Source organism: Falco naumanni, chromosome 3 (assembly GCF_017639655.2).
Source record: "Falco naumanni isolate bFalNau1 chromosome 3, bFalNau1.pat, whole genome shotgun sequence".
NCBI classification, from domain to species: domain Eukaryota; kingdom Metazoa; phylum Chordata; class Aves; order Falconiformes; family Falconidae; genus Falco; species Falco naumanni.
The window spans coordinates 75,520,188-75,540,098 of NC_054056.1; the positions used below are offsets into that span (position 1 = coordinate 75,520,188).

General features: G+C 38.3%; 1 protein-coding gene across 2 annotated transcripts in view; it reads right to left on the bottom strand.

Annotated features, from left to right (window-relative positions):
- Window positions 1-19,911, bottom strand: part of TOX (thymocyte selection associated high mobility group box) — a 226,513-nt gene that overhangs the window by 33,118 nt on the left and 173,484 nt on the right. For both annotated transcript variants that reach the window (XM_040588381.1, XM_040588380.1), the window contains exons 4-5: window positions 13,359-13,637; window positions 6,797-7,027 (exon numbers count right to left, since the gene is read on the bottom strand). In XM_040588381.1, the coding sequence (XP_040444315.1) occupies window positions 6,797-7,027; window positions 13,359-13,637 (510 nt within the window). The remainder of the gene's footprint in view (window positions 1-6,796; window positions 7,028-13,358; window positions 13,638-19,911) is intronic.

Sequence of the window (19,911 nt, forward strand, 5' to 3'; positions counted from 1 at the left end):
TTAAAGTCAACGCTCTTAACTTGGCAGCCACGTGCTGTATTTATCTGGAAGCTGTGTCCATTTCATGTAGCAAATGGATATTAGCAATTCACCCTGAGCAGAGGGGTGTCTGATGTTCCCCATGACTTCAGTGCTCCTGGGAGGCTGAGGAAGACCAAGCTGCCAGGTGGGCTGGTAAGGGGGCCAGCAGACAATAGCCTGTATTACCCTATACAGAGTAAGATGCAGCAGCTCCTGTGGTGACCTCCATTAATTTTATTTTTTTTGTGGCACAGGGGAAGGTTTCCCATCCCCAGTGCACAGCACAGTCCTGCTCAGCTCAGCTCTAGGGGGGGAAGAGGGAAGCACTAGGTGCCAAAAGTCCTGCAGCAAGAACGCATTGCAAACAGGGGGCCTGCCACTGCCCGCTTCTGAAGTCAGTGGAAGTTAAGGGTTTAGCATCTGGCTCTGTGGAAATCAAGGCAAAACAACAATCTGAAGATACAAATTTACATATGTACATACATATACATATACATAGACATAAGTTTGTATTTGCGTGTACGCCTGCCTATTCTTGGCCCATTCATGTTCCAGCTCATTAAGCTTGCAGAGGAAGGGAGAAGGAGCAGACACCTGGGTGAGGGCCAGTTGTTTTAAATTCTTGATGCACCTGTCTAAAGGTGCAAAGGGTAGAGTGCAATTTCATTACAGAAATTTTTCAAGATAAACAGCTGATCTCCCAAACAAGCCTAAGATGCAACACTAGGGAAAGTGACTTTGCTGGTGCAAGTAGGTGGGAGGGGAGGTGTAAGGTTGCTGTCTGTGGTGCCTATTCCTGAATCCATTTTCCTTTAACACACTTTGGCAGTGGGCATACACAGTTGTGCCTTCACTTCCTATTTTCATTTACAAAAATAATAGTTAAATTTAAATCTTGCATGGTTGTTTATCTACTAAACTGAAGATACATTCTCATCCCCTTACAGGTGTGTTAAAGCTATTCCTTGGAGATTGCATGAAGATAGCAATTTAAAAAAGGTCTTTTTTAATGGGGGGAACAAGAGGTAGGATAACAAATACCTGCATGAGTATACAAGCATGAATAAGGGTGAACAAACTGTAAATTTATATTTTCAAAATGCTACTGACTATCTTGACCTGATGGTCTGCGTATTCTCTGGAGCTGTTTTGGCAGCCACACTGCAGTCCCCTGAGCTGTCTCACGTCCTGGCCACCTCACAGGCACAGCCACGCAACAGGAATGCAATGGCCTTTCCACCCATGGGATGAGCTCATTTGTCACATCAGGCAATGGGACAGCAACATGGCATCACACCCCAGGAGGTGTGATGGGAGGAGGAGCTAGGTTAGGTTTTCCCGGAGGCCAGCCAGAGCGAAGGCCTCTTGAAACACTGATCTTGGATCCATTTAGATGTGACTTGTGGTGTCTCATGTCATGAGAGAAGCTTTGGAGACATGAAGGGTTGGCCAGCATTACTTATAAACTTTCTCCTGATCTACCTGATTCATCCCAGCACTGGACAATGTGCTGCTACATCTAAAACTTCCCTGTAATCAAAAGAGAGACTTACAAAACACTGTTGTTTTTCATCCCCAGATCAGCCTGGGTTATTTTTAGTGACCAAAATAGAAACCCTTGAAAGCTTATGGGTTACAGTGAAAAGGTTAACAGCATCACAAATGGTGACACTAATGCACAAGGACTTCAGTTTACTTAAGTATTGGTAACATACAATCCAAGTTCCATCAGATGTTATAGAATAAGCCGCAGCTTTTATCTAGCGGGTCTTTGAGCACCAATGAGGAGTAAATGATTTGATTTTGTGAGCTCCGAGGATTTGTCAGTTGCCTCATAAGTATAATTCTGGCTCTTCATATTCCTGCTGCTTCTAATTTAGCAGGACAGGCTCATAATTGAAGCAAATTAACTATTTACACTTGCCACTTCTACCAGGGGAAGAGGACACATCAGCAGGAAAGAATGAGTGGGAAATTAAATTCTTCCCACTTGTGTCAGATCTGCCCTTATATAAACACATTAACAGTAATTTCATGAGGCGTCAAACATAGGAATAAATACTGAGGGATAAAATAATGAGGTGTTGCTATTGAGCTGAACTGTTGCATCTAATATTACTGTGCATGAATTATGCAGCCTGAAAGAAGGCATATGTTACAGCACTCAAACAGTTGTTTCACCTGCTTCTTCCGATCATTAAGTTTTGGGTCCCCTAGGTGAATCCATCCTTCTTCCAGCTGTAAGGCCAGTGCAACATTTAAGTAAACACACAGAAAGACATACACACATAGACACATATATGCACACTAAGCTGTTCATAGGAGGCCAGATTTGTTCCTGCTAGAATTCCAGTTAAGTCACTGAAAAGTTACACCAGAGATTAATTTTGTTGAATGTTGAATAGACATTCAGTTCCATTTTTAGAATAATAGCACATTTATTAAGGTCTTTGGCTGAAGTTTTAAAGTTACGTTAATGTAAACAAGAACATTTTGTTTGTAATTTGCCACATCTATTACAGCTTTACTAGGACTCCAATTAGAAACTTAAGGTTCATTTAGTACATGCACATCTGGTACTGATTTAAAATGACTTTCCTTTTTCATTTAAGGACAGAAAAATGACCTAAGTAGCCTTTTTACCCAGTTTGAACCAGCATTCTGTCTGAAAGCCAGAGACCTGACCATTTAGCATACTGAACTCTCTTTCCTGGGGGCTGTTTTTCTCCCCTTTGCAGTAAAAATGTGTGCAAAGGGCAAATATGTACATAAATAAGCTATAAACCCAGGATGCACAGAAGTATAGTACTGACTAAGGAGAAAACAGTGTTTGTGATCCTAAGAGAAGAACTAGAAAAGCCATTGAATATATTCCCTGTGCTACGGCTACAGCACTGAGGAGAATGCACCTCAACATACTACGGCTACAGCTGCTCCTCATTCACAAGTTTATTAAACTGAATGGTTTCAGAAAATATTTACAGTGAAAAATAAAGGATAACACACAGTCCCTGCTTCTGATCATGTGTAATTATTGTACCAAATTCAGAATTTGAGAAGAAACTATGACAAAGTCCACCATGACCACTAATGTCCCTTTAATTTCTAGACTCCTCTGTGTAGATAGATTTGGACAAAAAAACCACAGGCACACAGCAGCACTGTTTGAAAATGGCCCTTGTGCACTAAGCTATAGCATACAACCCAAAAATGCAAATGTCTTCATATGGTAAAATGAGAGTGGAAGTACACTAGCACCTCCTTTAATCTAACAAGTTGCAATATTCTCACAATAAGACCATCTGAGTGTGATCCATTTCATGCATAACTTCCCCCTAAATTCAGTAAGGAACTCCCTATCATCTAGTTCACAATAACATTTCCTTTTTTGTCATTCAAATCCTGTTTTCTCAAACAACATTTTTCTAGTTTCTTCAGTTTGAAAAACATACGTGATTCTTGTACAAACCCTTTCAAGCTACACTCTAATATGTCAGGTTATCAAAATTTTGTTGCAAAGACTTGGACATACATATACTGCCCTTAGGTCATTACTGTACTGAGTTTCAGTACCTTTATTTATTCTACGGTCAATCTTCAGGAATAAACAAGAATTCTATGCATTTCAGAAAAAGCTGGCTCAGGTCATGGGAACAAAGAAGATTTCATTTTGGCATGAAGACATGAAGTTATTCTTCTTTCTCAATAGCTGCATTATGTTCTACTTTCTGATTCATTTGTATTTACTATTTTAATGGTAGAAGGAGTTCCAATTCAGAAAACATAATTTGGAAACATAATTCTATTTAAATTCCAGAATAAGCATTAGCTTCCAAAACATAAAAGCCAGAAGCTTTATGATAATTGAATCCTTTTCAGCAAGTAGAATTCATCAATAAAATATTCCTCTAATGATGTTATTGTTTCTTTATTTAACTATTTTTGAATTTCTGAAGCTTCTTCAATGCCAAATTCCAAATGCTACATTAATCATTTGTATTTTTAGAGTCCAATTTTCCTAGCAGATACATAGGTTTCCTAACAGTTACTGATGCTCTGGATCTGAAAAATTAGGGCTTTAAAATACAGACTATCTAGTCAGTTAAGATGTCTTGTAATCATTACTTTGTACTATTAGATCCCTAATGGAATAAAGAATGAGTTTAAATTTATTCTAGAAAATAGGATTGCCATTTTTTTAAAAATAAGGACTATCTTTTATCCTTTTTATACAGTGCTAGATTAGAAAGGGCCTGGGCCTGGAGTTTTAACAATGTGCTTAATAGATGATAATGAATAGGCAAAATGAGTCAAAGAGCAACAAAGATATGCTAACCCAAACTCTTGGAATAATTGGCTTAAAAATCTAGTTGCAGCCATTTTTTCAAGGATGTGTCATTTGGATTCCATAACACATCATTCTGCTGTGTTCCAACTTAAATTAAGGACAACAGAGATAAAGAAAATAAATTTTGTTCTGCTGTTCTAGGGTAGGACTTACTCAATTATTGCTTTCAACCACAAATACGAAATCCAAGTATAGCTGGAAATTTAGGGTTTTATGCACTTTTCTTAAACAGAACTCTATGGAAAGACTTCATTTTTCTGCTGGTACCACTAACATGACAAGCTCAAAGGAAATGTGAGTTTTATAGTCTTTTAGCTTTATATCCATTACATGGTCTTGGGACTTTTATTCATGAAGTCAAGTTTTGTGTTGTAAGCAGAGCAAACACTATGGAAGGAAAAACTGCACCCCTGCAACAGCCACAAATTAAGGGTCATTATGAAAAATGGTTGAGGAAACCAAGCACAAGTTTGCCTAAATAAATAATTTTTGCTTGGTTTCATCACTAGAGAGATGTAAGATTCACTAGAGAGACAGGGTCCTGAGAAGTCCAGGCCTTTCATCATTTCAGAAAAATTTGGATCCCCAATCCCACGGATAAGCAAGATGGGTCCAAGATACAGATGTAACTACTTGGAGCACTCCTGAGATATATGTTTGGAGGTCCAGATTTCAACCCAGGGAGTGATTCAGGGCAAAGACCTTTCTTTGCAGTAGGAACCAATTTAGGCCAGATGCCACAGTCTATAGTTTCTCAGCTTTGGCCAGAGGTCCTGGCAAAGCACAGTGGGGACAGCAGGCTGCTTCCTACACGTTTGGGCAGTCTGTTGAGCAGTGGCTGTTCCTGGTGTGGCTCAGCACTGTCCCTCCTGCTGGCTGGCAGGTAAATGGGACAAGGAATGGCATCAAAACCTCTTGCATGTGGATTTAACCACAAGCATAGTCCCTAATTTTTCTGAGTCAAAAGTGAACACCCATTATCATGGTCCCAAAAAGTAAAGTTTGACTATGACAAAACTGTGGTACTGGGAGGTCTAAACAGCCTGTCAGATCTGGGACATAACTTCAGCCTTTGCTGGACATACTAAAAAGGGGAGAAGAAAGAAAGAACACAACAAAATAAACCCAATGTGCTAAGCCAAGGGACTTCTCTGATCCCTGCGTTTAGAAAGTTACCTTTCCTCCAGCTAAACCTTCCAAATGTTGACCTTATTCAATGGTGGATACTAGATGAATAAGATATTTTTTTTTTAGCTAGTTAGTCAATGAGTACCAAATCTTGAATCTTATTACACTGATATCTTTAACAGGGATCAAGATGTACCACCTACGCCATCCAGTTATTAGCAAAGTAAAATTCTTAAGCCTAAATGGTTTTACCTACCAAAAAATCACATCAAAATTTTCCTTTTAATTCTTAGCCTTATTAAGTATAATTTTGTAATAATAATATGCGCAGTGTGAATGAATGAGATGTGCTTTTGTCCCAGTACTTTTCTTCTTTCTGTGCTGACATCATCTCCCACCCAGGTCTCCTGCAGCCAGTATAACTCTCACTCAGCATATCCTTTCCCTCCATATCTGTTTATTAAAGTTCTCATTTATTTATCTACCCAATCCATCCTGTTCACAGTTAGTAAAAACGCAACCAATAACAATAGAAAAGCAATGGTATCCAATAGCAAGGATGAATGGTATTTGCCAACCATCACCACATGAAAATGATGAGTTTCCAGAGTTGCCCACTTTTACATAACATCTGACTGACTTGGAGGGGTTTCTGCAAAGGTTCAGATCCAGCTCTGCTGGCCTTATTGCAGAACCAAGGCCTTTCCATGGGAGATGGAAGTAACTATGGGATGTGTTTTCCAGAGCCCACATGTATGCTGGAGGATACCCCAGAAGAATGTCGATTTTCCAGGGTTCATGCTAGGTCTCTCTGAGTCAACACATCTCTTAACTCTTTTCAGAAAAGCCAGGTGGGTTAGGGAGAAGATGTGAGTCCAGCTCCCCTTCTGGCATTGTGGGGCAGAGAAACATCTGCAGCTGGGAGCTTGGATATATGTCACGTCCCACTGCACAGATACAATTTTTGGCAGCAAGGTCCTCTTACACCACATTGTCATAGACAGGGTAATACCATCATAAAGTCTTGGGCCCACCAATTTTGGCATAAAAAAATCCAAAATACAATCCTAAAGCTTGTGCCACACTGCAAAACTAAAAAAAACCCCACCACTTTTAGTGGTTTAATACAGAAGAAATGAAACGATACTCTCCTTATCTCAGTCTCTTTAAGTCAGATGCCTGAGATGGCACATATTCAGTTTTCATCCTGGCAAACAAAAGAAGCTGCCTACACTGTTTAAGATGACCCTGATAACACTTTCCTGAAACAAAGCCTCTGAGCTACAGCACAATTTGTACCTGTTTTTGTTCTTCTCCTAAGCCGTCCCACATTGAAGCTACAATTTTAGAGACTTCACCAAAAGTAGCATTGGGGTTTTGGCCCTTGATGGCTGCTTGAGTGTCTCGAAAGAATAATGCATAGGCAGACACAGGCTTCTGTGGCTCATTTGGGTCCTTCTTCTTCTTCTTTTTGGGAGTTTTGGGTTTCTTTCCCATATCTGAAGCAGGTCTCTTCTCTCCACCATTGACCTGTAACATAAAATTAGAAAAGTACTATTAAAAAAGCCAATTTAATTCAGTCCATCCATTGTTACAGCTTCTGTGATACAAAGATTTTGGATTTTGTAAGCAAAAATGGACTTTTAGTTGCCATCTTTGATAATTCAAATGTTGACACCATCTGCCTTAGTCACATGTATAAAATTCATTATTTCAGATTATGTAACTTTTTCCCTCAAAGTGCTTTATATTTTCCTTTCATGTAATTGCTATAATCTCATTTATAGTTCATCTGTTCATCTTTACACCTTCTCTAAGTTTCATTGCTAACAGCTATAACATGCATATAATGACTAAATTCAAATGTAATTAGTTTTATTATAGCCTGACCACCAGTTCAACCACATGAACCACCTGCAGACAGCAGGAACACTGCAACTGGCGGTACACCTTCCAGGGAATTTGAAGAGAATCTGACTGTAACTAAAATTATTGAAGTTATAGACATTCCCCTACACACTTTCTAATTAATATCTGAAGAACCAAAGCTTTCTCAATGCAGACAGTTTAGACCCCTTTCGAGGATCAGTTCTGATCCATCTGGATTTAGTTGCATAGTTTTTTCCTCTGCTCATGTGAAAGCAAATGATTTGAGGAAAGGAGTGAAAAAGGAATGGTATATGAAGGAAAGTGCACCTGCATTATTTATGCATCACCTGAAAAAAACCTGCACATGATCATTTATGCAAATTTGTTAAATGCAACTTCGCTTTTCCACTGAATAGCTCAGAGACCCTGATCACCAAAGCATCCTACCTTCCTAGGTGACTTACAAGCACATAAAGGAACACTGTCCTGATTCTTCAACAGATTTGAGCTCCACAGCAAAGCAGCTTCTCTTGATACGATCATTTAATTCTCTATACCTGTAGTAATGTGTGACTTTACCAGAGAATTCAAAGGCTTTTTTCTCTTGTTGACATGGCCAGAGTAATATGCATCATAAGCGTTTTGAAGTATGAGAAGTTCAACAGCATGAAAAGTATGCTCTAGGCTAAGGATCTAGTAGGCATGACTTTTATCACATCCTTATATTATTATTTTTTAATAATGCATATCAAGTGACACAGAACACCGATGTTCAAATCAGTGCAACTGCATGAGGAAAATGGCTGGAAATTCTCATTTTGAGCAAAAATCTGTTTGGTTTTTTTTCAATACACACCACTTTGTGGTGTCCAGCAGGGCCCAGGTGACTACAATGAACAACCTGGATCTCTGTGGCTTACTAAGCACAGCAGTAAAGTGATGACCCCAATTTGAAAACAAAGTTGGTTGTTTCTTTACCATTATGTTACCATAGATGCATCTTTAATACAAGGTTAATGGACATGGAGCCTATTGGCAGCATTTGGAAAATATGGAAAAACAGAAGCAGTGTGCTCCCATTACAAAGTTATCCAACTTTTAGTCTCTTGCTATTATTTCATTCTACAGGGTACACAAAACTACCAGTTAAATGGTAATTAACTAGGCTTCCTAGTTAATTTGGCAATACCAGTCTAAATTCTAGACAGTTCTGTGCAAAGTCCATGAACAAGGAGGCTTGACAATAATGTGGGCTATAGTTAAAATTTTGCCTCTATTATTTACTGAAGTTTTCCTCTTTTCAGAGTGACAAATGAGATTTAAAAGTTCTCTGCATATTAGGATACTAGATTACTTAACCTACCCTTAAACCAGGTGATATGCTGCAGAAACTTGTTTAAGAAGTCTTCTGGTAAGCTATTCTGAGAACAGCTCTAAAATCTTATTCTCCGACCTGAATGATCAAGAGACTTCAAAAGCCTACTGTTAAAAAAGAGTACTCACAGGGGAAATTCTGTTTGTCTTATATGAAAATAAAAAGAATACCCGAATTCCAGTACTAATAACCTTGCAAATGGGTGAGATGATGGCCTACCTTATGCTCCCATCAGTCTATCAGCTTCATAGACTCCACTTCTAACCACCAAAGCAAAGACAGATGGGAAATAAAATAAAAACCATATATATTCTGCTAGGCATAGACTTGTGCCTCAAAATCCCTGGAGGTGTAGTTAGCTCATGGTAATCCACCTCCTGTCATGGCTTATTGCTTAATTATCGTGATGTATTTAACTTATTTATCACAAGAAAGCAATAATCTTTCACTTTAAAAAAGTGTACATTAACCATGTTGCACACATAATAGATCACAAGAATATCTAGTGTAGGATTTAAAACTATCAAGTAAGGCACATCGTTGATATCTAAATGTCCCTTGAGAAGCTGGAAAATGTCTATAAGCATATTTAAAATAAACTGCAATAGTACCAAAGCCTTTAATGGAGCTAGGAGAGCTGTTTTATGCACACTATCTTGCAGTAATCGCTGTAGTTTAAAATAGATTTTAATCAAGCACCATCTGCATAATAGGCTGAACAGACAACATAGAATTCTACTTATAACTCTTATCATATAAAGTAAATATTGTAAAACCTCTACCACATAAAGAGAATATGCTGCAGCAATTCCTTAGTAATTGTGTTTCTGTTAGTTAATTGTTGCTACTTGCAGTCCTTTCACTATCATCCCTCTAAAATGCATTATTTGAAATTCTCTCATAAGTGATATTCAAATGAGTATGTAAGAAAACCCTGTTATCCATCTATGAAGAAATACATATTTGCAAACCAGTAATGCTTCCAGCAGCTCACTATTATGCTTGGCAATAACCGAATACTTGTTTAAGGATCCAACAGTATGAATTATGGCAAGAATTACGTAAATGTAATATTACAGCGTTAAGATGGTCAGAATAAAGTATGTGGTAAGTGGCCACTTTGTTTAGAATTTTTTTATAGTTACTTAAAACTATTGATCTTGAAGTTCTCTCTTTTTTCTTCTTCTAACCATAGTTCCACATATTTGATTAAAAGAATAAAGGAGACTTAGGGATGTACACCACTTGCAGAAAAAATATCTTTGATCTGAGACTACATTTCATACTTCCACAGACCTAGCAGCTTTCTGACTGTATATACTGTATATTATGCTAATGTTGTCACTGATCTTATGGTCGAGCAACCTCAGCTGTCTTGCTTTTAGAGCAACAGTGTGTAAGGCAACTGAGCCCTCCATAAAGCAGCACCTTTCTTTTTTTTGTACAAGGGAATATATGACTTTTAAAGTCCAAAAGGCCTATATGAAAGAGCCTTTATGTGAATGAGTATTGCCAAAAAATATTTAGTAGCTGCTGCCATTAGTTCTGTGTATGTTGGATAAGGCTTACAACAATTTGAATATTTACCATACGATGAACATCCAAGAAGCTCAGTGCATGAACAATTACATCAGTTTGTAAAGTTTCCTTATGACTGGCATTTGGAAAATGTACATTAAGCTGAAATGGTAATTTCCTCCATGCATGAAAATCAGTCATTCACTAGGGATACAATTATATTTCTAGTCCAAATGTATGTAATGTACACATTTGTTCATACCTTTCTATAAATTCATCAAAGCCATCCTCTTTCTATAAATTCATGCAAACATGAACAGGACACTGAGATTTTTGTATTTTTTTCTCTAGATAGAAATAGGTATAGTTGTTAGGGACTTCTCTATCAAACCTGCTGTCAAAGGCTTCTTTCACACATAAGGCTGGGTGTTCAGCTGGCATAAACTAAGGGAGATCATCTGACACTGAGGTGATTTTCCCTTTCAAAATGTACTTTGTCTTTTCGATCAATGTTGATACACGGGCAAACATCTTCTCCTGCTGGTTCAATAGGGAGAATGTCACTGTTGCTGTTAATAACATGGCGAATTCAAAGGGAGCTGTTTTTCACACAGTCCTTACAGCAGGAACATAGAATCATAGAATGGTTTGGGTTGGAAGGGACCTTAAAGAACATCTCAGTGACTTCATGAAGCTGCTCAAACGTGTGAGCTCCAGCAGCTACTACATGACTGCAACATGTTAATTCTACTGAAGGACTAACTAGTGAGCTCTGGCCCTAATCTATTAAGTAATACCACACATCTACATAAAAGTTTATAAAACAAAGAGAAAACCGCAAATTTAGCAAAGTTACATTCAGGTAAAAGACAGAGGTTCCCACAAGAGATGGAACGGCTGCTCTATCTCTTCCTGGCCCCGTCCAGTACCTTCTTTCACTGGGAAGAACATTTCTGGAGTGAGAAGGACCCTCACAGGCCCCTCTGAGAGAATGTAATACTGTTGTGCCTGGGGAGAAAGACTGCACTGAAAGCTGGTTTATTCTAAATATTTGCATCCATGCATTGGCAGCTTCCAGGAAGAGCAACATGACAGAAAGATACACAGCAGAGGAGTTTCACTAAGTTCTTATGCTGATTATTCAAACCCTGTTGTCTTCTATGGAGGGAACTACAGCAGAACCGCTGCGTTGGATCAGGCATGCCAGCCCACTCATGGTCTCTGATGGTGGCCAACTTCAGGCATTTTCATGAAGACCCAAGACATCCCATAGAAGACAGGTATGGCATAATATGCCCCCACCAAGCTTACAGTTTAAACCCTACTAGCTGAAGACAAATTTAAGCACTCTGTCATTATTAACCAAATTTAATAGTCTTTACAACTTTTCTCTTAGCAGAGAAATAATTATTATTGAATTTTCAGGCAATGTATCAATTTCAGCACACCAAATTTAATTTTGTGTTGTGTCTTGTGCCTTTTTTCATTTTTTTTCTGCTTAGATGGATCATGAGAGAATTTTAAAGAGAGGTTTCTAAAATAACATGGCCTGTTAAAAAGTTGAACACTATGTAAACTGGCTTACACAAAAAACGGGCTAGGCTTTACTTGGTCTGCAGTGCTTAGTATTTCTTTATTGAAAACATTAGCTTCAGATGAGTACTGTCTGCACAAAACCACATCTGTAGGTTTTTTCCAGCACAAAGTGTTGCAGTGAAAAAGTACAAGAAAAATGTAGGCTAAATTACTGAAATATTGGTTAGAAGCAGAAAGGACACCTTAATTATTTGAGTGGATGTTTTCTCCAGAAGTTTAGAGCATCTTGCACACTCCCACCAATATATGTAAAAATATTAGCAAAGCAACAGGAGTAGGAAATAAATTATTCTGAAAAAGTAAAAGCTGCCTAGAATTATTTTTACATAGCTGTATTCTAAAGTCTCCCTCAGTAAGAAAGTGCTCATTTAAAATGTATGAATTATTCAGTAATTTTTAAAACCTAAAGTTTGTGAAATCACAGGAAAGTCCTGAAATAAAACTTTTGAATCAGAATTTATTCAAAATGTAGTAGAACATATGTCTCCAATTACATGATTATTTTATAGCTTGAGGCATGAAAAACAATATAATATGAAAACAAATCAGACTTACATTTCTTGACTGGATTATACTTCCTCAGTGACTCACTATATGTTTTCTTCACATTTCTTGTAAGTCTGCAACCTTCCCCCACAAAATATGGCCATTGTACACACTACACTACAGGACTGCTCTAACACGACAGCTATTTTGCAGTGACCTTAACACAGAGCTAGAGGTTCTCAATTTCAATATGCTCTATTCCTGGTTTATGGGATGACTTTGTGCTAAGTTCCAGGTTTTTTTGTGTCTCGGCTTTTGCGTTTGCAAAATTAAAATAATATACTTGTGTATTTTTTGGGTGGTTTTCAGGATTTTATGAGGTTTGGGAGGTTTTTGCATGCCAAACCTGCTATATAAATTGACATTTATCTTTTAAAGTAATTTATTATGTAAATGCATTATCACTTCACGCCTGTACCAACACTAAAAGGAAACTTAAATATGTCATGATGGAGTGTCGGCACCTCTCAAAGTATATATGCATAATGGGTCTTCAAGGTTTTCAAGGTAAGGCTTTTAAAGTTCGTAGAGGATCTTTCTGTTCTGATTGCTATGATGTTCTATTTACTCATCCTGTGACCAAGTAGCAAAGACTAGCATATTGTACAGACTGTTCATACTTTTTATAGCAGTAACTTGATCTTTAACTGGGAACAAACATCCCTTCTACGCAAGTGAGAATACTCAACCTTTATATTAAAGACCTAAAGGAATGGCTATCCTTTGAGTGTTTTACAGAATTCCAGTTTGCTCTCATGAAGAGGAATGATGTCCTTTACTCAAGCTATGTGAAGAAATGACTGGAAATTATAAGTTCTGTATTCATAACCCTTTATTCACTTCAGTCAACCATGCATAATGTATAAAGTATCACCTTAATAATTGTGGCCATACGATTCATTTAGCAGGTCCTAAAATATCCACCATTTACATAGTAATCCTAGCATCTAAGCCTACCTTAGAGCTATCTTCTCCTTCATCTTCATGGACTGAACTGGATGGTGAAGGGGTTGCAGATTTGCTTCCAGGTGGAGAGGGCGAGTTGTGAGGAACACTGTTTCCACCCATATTCAAACCAAGCTGTGCACTGAGCTGGGACTGGTTAATAGTAGTCAGCTGCCCATGCTGCATCATTCCTGGCTGCCTAATATCTGCAGGTTGAACCCTTGGCCTCATGGTTGCCATCTGAGGATGGGAACTATACTGGGCTCCTTCTGTATTCCGTAAATCTTGCATCTACAAGAGGAAAAAAACTGTATTAAGCATATCACTAATAAAGAGTTCTGTTCCTTAGACCTCGATTGGCCTGATTTGCTATATAAGGCTTAAAAGAAATGGCAAATACTTCATAAACATGTAAATACTGGAAATAAACAGAGTAAGGATATGATTGACATTTGCATAACACTGATGGTTATAAACTATTCGGGCTCTAGCCTCAGCCCATGGGAATAGCAAAAAGCAATGAAAGCTTGTTTCTTTACAGGGGGAACAAAAGGGCACTGCTTTTTGTAACTGCATGTAGAGTATTTCAGAAATGCTAACAAACAGGGACAGGTTTGCACTCTGAAGTTCAGAAATGGATCAAAACATGAATATCCTAAAAATTCAAAACAATTTCCAGATCGTACTTTTCTTCTTAGGATTTTTTTGTGTGTAAGCTTTGAATTTGGGAGCTGCAGTTTTCAGAACTTGAACATCTACTATTAGGTCCAAATCTATTTTGCCTGGTGCTGCCCAACGAGATACTGGAATTTTCAGGATTCAAATGAATGAGAAGAAGGATGCATTGATAGACTGATTAAATGATTTCTGAGTTGATTTGCTGCTAGGACATACATGAACGGAAAGCTTGGAAATCGTGGGATTGACAAATGAATCCATTGTGCTATGTGGGTCACCGCTTCTTAGCATTAACAAGACATACTATTTTAATGCAAGCAACAAATTCAGTCTCTGCAAGGATAAGAATTAAAAGCACTGGAGGATGAAACTCCTTTCTTGTCCAGAGGTCAAATGCACCATACACACACTACAGCAGATTGCCTTTAACATCTTTTCAGTATACTCACACAGAAACATGACAAATAGCAAAGAGTATTAGGGAGAAGCTCAGATTTAAGCTAAGGTGTTCTGTGGGTGATTTAAAATTGAAGTGTCAATTCTGAGCTGAAATGAAATAGATATAGTTGTCTCTCCGTGCATCAGACAAACATGCCGTACGTATCGAGTGGAATCTGACAGGAACTACCATTGTGTAAGTTCCATTATGAAAAGGACATGTGTTAATGGTTCAATATATTAACATAACCACATTTATTCCACTGACAGTCTTTGTTAGACATGTCATCTGAATTGTCTAAAGATCACTCAGATTTTTTTTACAAAGTTTTTATAGCTTGTGACTTCTATAACCTCTCTCTCTCTCATACACACACTCCTATACATCACAGCAATCTGTAAGATACCTTTCAACTGGTAACACACAGAAAAAGAAAAGATAAACCTGTAACTTCACCTTTTCTCTTACTATTGATAGCATAAAAATATATCAATTTTAGGGACATAGTTTATGAGCTTGGGGATTGATTTTTGTAAAGCTGACTGGTTGGCAGTAAATCAAACTAATAATACCATTAGTTATGGCATACTTACCACTTTACATGTATGTGTGTCTCTGAAAAGCATTTGAAATGGATTCTGACAATGTGACATCACAATTATACCTGGGTTTATATTGCTTTAGAAATTAATAGCTTTTGGTAAAAAAGGGTTGTCGATACAAACTTGTTCAAGTTCATTTATTGACTACTAAAGCACCAGAGGAATAGAGACAGCACAGTGTATGAGATCAATCAAAGGCTGAAATTTGAATCCTGGCAAACATTTATATTTTTAAAGATTGCTACTGACTTCTTGTTCCCTTCCCTCCAGTATCATCTCCCCTCCTTGCCAAACATATTAGCCTTGAAAGCTATCATTATCTCTGCTTCTGGCAGACAACCCACATCAAAACAGTTGTGCCCAGGACGCTGTAACTGCTGCTCAGCCGTTTTGCTCTGGATCCAGCTGTTGAGCTGGGCAGCAGCTGGGGAAGGGGGAGCGGGAGTGTGGGCTGTCCCGGGCCCTCTCAGCCAGTGCTGGGTGAGTGGGCAGTGGGTGGAAACTCACCCAGTCCCTTGCGTGCTGGGGAGAGGGAGGCAGAACCCTTGCAAAAGCCCTCCCTTCACCCCATCTGTGGCGCTTGAGCCTCAGCGTGGGTGTGTGTCCTCCCCACAGTGCCCACCACCCAGCAGGGGCTGAGCCCATGCTGCCCCACTTGCAAATGCCTTGTGCTTTCGTGGGGTAGCACCATGATGGGGCTGGAAATAAACTCCCTCATGAAAAGCTGAACAAGGAAGACCACTTTTTAATAAGAATATGCATCCTAATGATTTTATGAACTGTAGAAAGGAAACAAGCACAATTTGAAACTCCTGACAACTCTTATTTAGAATGAACTTGCAAAGTATCTTCCTCTGAAAGCAGGGCAAAGGTTATAATTTTAATTACTTTTCCACAAGTAAAATATAATACAGTTGCTATTATTCAAATTATCTCTCCTTTATTAAAAACTCTTTATATGAACTTCAAATATTATCAGATAGATACTACAGAACATTGTGTTTTTTGTCTTTAAAAAATATATATTTTTAAACAGTCTGTGATTCACTTTTAGCCCTGTCACAGAACATTCTCTGTTTTCAGATAACATGACACCAACTGGACAGTACGGGATGTATCCACATACACAACACATGTATGTGTCTGTGTGTATATATATTTGCCAGACAACCCTTCACTAGTGAAATTCTGAGGACTGCAAAATGAGGTAGTGCAGTAGAAAAACCCCAGTATTTCCCTTTTCACATGAATTCAACTTGTCTTCTGAATTTTTAAATCAGATGAATACCAGGCTACTTTTACAAAACCAAGTGAGGTTTTGTAAAAGTTTACTTTGCTTACAGCAAGTAAGTTTGTTTAACAGTACATGTTGCCTTTTAGATACTAAGCCAGAAACCCTCACCTAAGGGACCTGCCTGCAGAGAACATACCAGTGCAAGTCCATTGCACAGAGCTATGGCCCTCACCAAGGAGGATCCACATCTGCAGACGAGGTTTCTGGCTCACCTCTCTGCCACGCACTGCAGAGCCTGTCTTCCCTCGTCCTGTCCCTTCCTAGTGAAAAAAAGGGATTGTCTAAGAAAATGGAAACTGCTTATCCCTTGAATAAGAACAGGCAACTAACCATGTAACTATGAAAAGCTATGAGATTACACCATGGAAAACATGTGATGATGAACCTTCAGGTTCCTGAAGGATCACCAAACCAAGAACTGTTCCATCTTTCCTGTTGGGTTCAAGAACAGTCCCACTCATGAAAACCACATACTTGGGTCATTGCTGTCGTGTGACAGTACACTCCCGTTTCAAACACCGTCACTACCTGTCTCTGCAGGAGCAGTGGCACTATCAAGACACACTCTCTGTCAACATGCAGAGTATGACTAATTTCTTTTAAACTACTTCAAAATCAGAAGCTTCTCATTTCTTGTTCCTCCAGATGGAGTTTTACAAAACCCACCAATGTGTAGCTGTGCTGGAGCCATATTCACTATGCAGAAGCAATATTGCGAACACACTCCTGCTGAATGCAAAGCTGAATACAAATCCTGCTGGGTGGCAGAGCGCCAAATGGAAGAACAAAGTTAAAGAGTTTGAGTGTTACAAAGGATAGGGACAGTCTTAAACTGATGCCTTCAATGGTCTCTCTGATGAGGTAATAATGATAATATCTGGCACTTTAATATCAGTCTCCATCTGTCAGTTCCAGGATGTTTCACAACTTGGGTTATATTCAGCTTTAGAACATGATTGGTTTTATTTTGGTTTTACTAACGGGGAAGCTATGATACATTTCTTTTCATGGCTATTTTTTTTCTGTTTGCATTTTGCTTATAAGCAGAAGCTGAGCATCCACCCATGTGGTTGACTGCAAGTTAAAAGACATAGTAAAAGCTACTAATTCTGAGGTGTATACCAATAACTGTTACGACACGTTTAGTGGAAAAACAGTACAGGGCTGTCTGGCTGAAAAAAAAGCTCCTAATGCCCTGCTCAAAGCTTCTAAGGTAGTAAGAATAAAAAGCTAAAGTGCTTGAAACATCAGACCATCATTCTCCCCATCAGCTTAAAGCAAAACCAAAGCAAAGCATGCAATGCAGAATACAGTGATATCATCCCTGCACAGCAACATCTTACTGCAGGACAATGTGAGTACAGTATCCTAATCACAGAAAATAGTGCTAGAAGGAACCTCAAAAGGTTATTTAGTCCAACATCTATCTCACAGCAGGATTAGCTATACCTAAATCATTCTGACAGATGTTTGTCTAACCTCTTCATAACCTCCCTAGGCAATTCTTGTGCTTAACTATCCTTACAGTGGAAAGGGCTTTTTTCTGTAATGTCTCACCTAAATCTCCTTTGTTGTAATTTAAACCTACTACTTTTTGCTTTGCTCCCAGTGGACATGCGGAATGTTTTTCTCCTTTACAGAAAAGTTGTACACACTAGAAGGGTATTATGAATTTCCTTTCAGTTTTTTCTTCTTTAGACCAAACAACTAAACCCAAAGATTGAAAGACTTTTTTCATATGCTGTGTTTTCCACAACTCTGATCATTCTTCCTCCTATCCTCTGGACTATGTCCAATAGTTCTTCATCTTTCTTGAAATATTGTGCCTCAAAGTTCACAAAATACAGATATTCTTATCTGACACAGCATTCAGATAGAACCCTTACTCTCTCACAGGATATAGTGTGTAGCCTAACCCCCCCCTAATTATCTGTCTTTTCGATACAAGCTGGTTAACACATGCAAGATGTAGAAAGAGCCACACTGCAGGACTCAACTAACATCCCAGAAGGTGGCATTAGGAAGGAAATAATTTTTGTCTGAGAAGCATTGGGCAGGTGGTTTCAAAAGGAGTGTGCTGTTAGCAAAATATATGATTTTTGTTATAATTAAGAACTGTGATGCAACATCTCTCTGAAAAGCTGTAAAAGTCCAAATTGTCCTTCCCTATTTAAATTCATTTATAATAAATGTTATCATTACATCAAAGAACAAAGACAGGTTGCCTTAATAGATCAAAGTAAATACAACAGGTCTAAGTATATGCAAGAAACACTGGGGATTACACACCGGACATGAAAACATTAAAACATAAGAAAAAATACACAGGTCTTACTCACTGAAGCAAGTGGAGAATACGTATCTCACTACCCTGGGCAAACTCGTATCAAGGCACAGCAGGCATTATTTCTATTACCCCATCAGGTCTTACAAGGTTTTTTGCTTAGCTTTCTACTAGCTGAGAGTTCTTATGAACACTTCTGATGGACACTGTGGAAGGTTGACAGTTCTCTGCTCCTTGTCTAAGCAGTCAAGGTAAGTCAGAGAGCAATAGCTTTTCATACTGTAAGAAGCTATATTTGAATCAATTAATTAAAAAAAAATATTGGGAGAAAACCCCAGGGGATCTTAAGTGTTATCCATAAAGATAACCACAGTGTGCTTCCTTCTTCACTGGTGTCACCCAACGGAGTCACCATGTAGGCATTGCAGACATTCTTTGGTAGGCAGAAGGTGTTTCTGTTATTAGTCATATTCTCACTCATATTCCCAGGTCAACTTGTGTCACTACCTGTACCATGTTAAATCTGAATGTTTGTTAGTTCCCAAATTATGCCACATTAAAAGGTAGCACTAGCCTCAGTTGTGCCAACCTCCTGAAAAGGTTAGAAATTTTACTGTTTTAATTTAGGTGTTTTAATTGCCTTCCACCATAAGCCAATGCACATCTGCAAGATGTTTCAGAGTGACACAGAGATGCTCATTAAAAAGAGAGAAAAAAAATGGAATTTCTACATAATCACTTGACTCTCCAAGTCAAGGTTTCAAAAGAGAAGAAAAGATAAAATTAATTTGCCAGACAGGTTTGTGAGAGCTGGCACACAGAGAAGGAATTGTGTTTGGGAGACCACATCCACCACTTATGATCAAAATAAACACTTGTGAAACCAAAAAAACCCTCATAATTCTTTTAAATGATTGAAAATGCAAGCAATATTAATCACACAATCAATCACAGCTAGGTTTAAACATAAAAGTGTGTAAAAATACAGAAATGCCCATGCGGTTACTCAGTGCATGTTGGTGGTTAAGATCCTAGATTAATAGCAACGGAATCTAAAGCAAACCATGCAGTTTCATGTGTTGGTTTCCAACATGGTGATGCTATTCAGTGAGATAACCTAAAACTTGAGATAACTTGAATATCTGCATTTGTACACCAGAGAAAAGCCAAAAGTGACCCCAATATTTAGAAGGCTGAAATCTGACAAGTTTGGATTCTCTGATTAGAGTGGATAAAACTGGTAACTGTCATGTATGTCCTGTTATGAA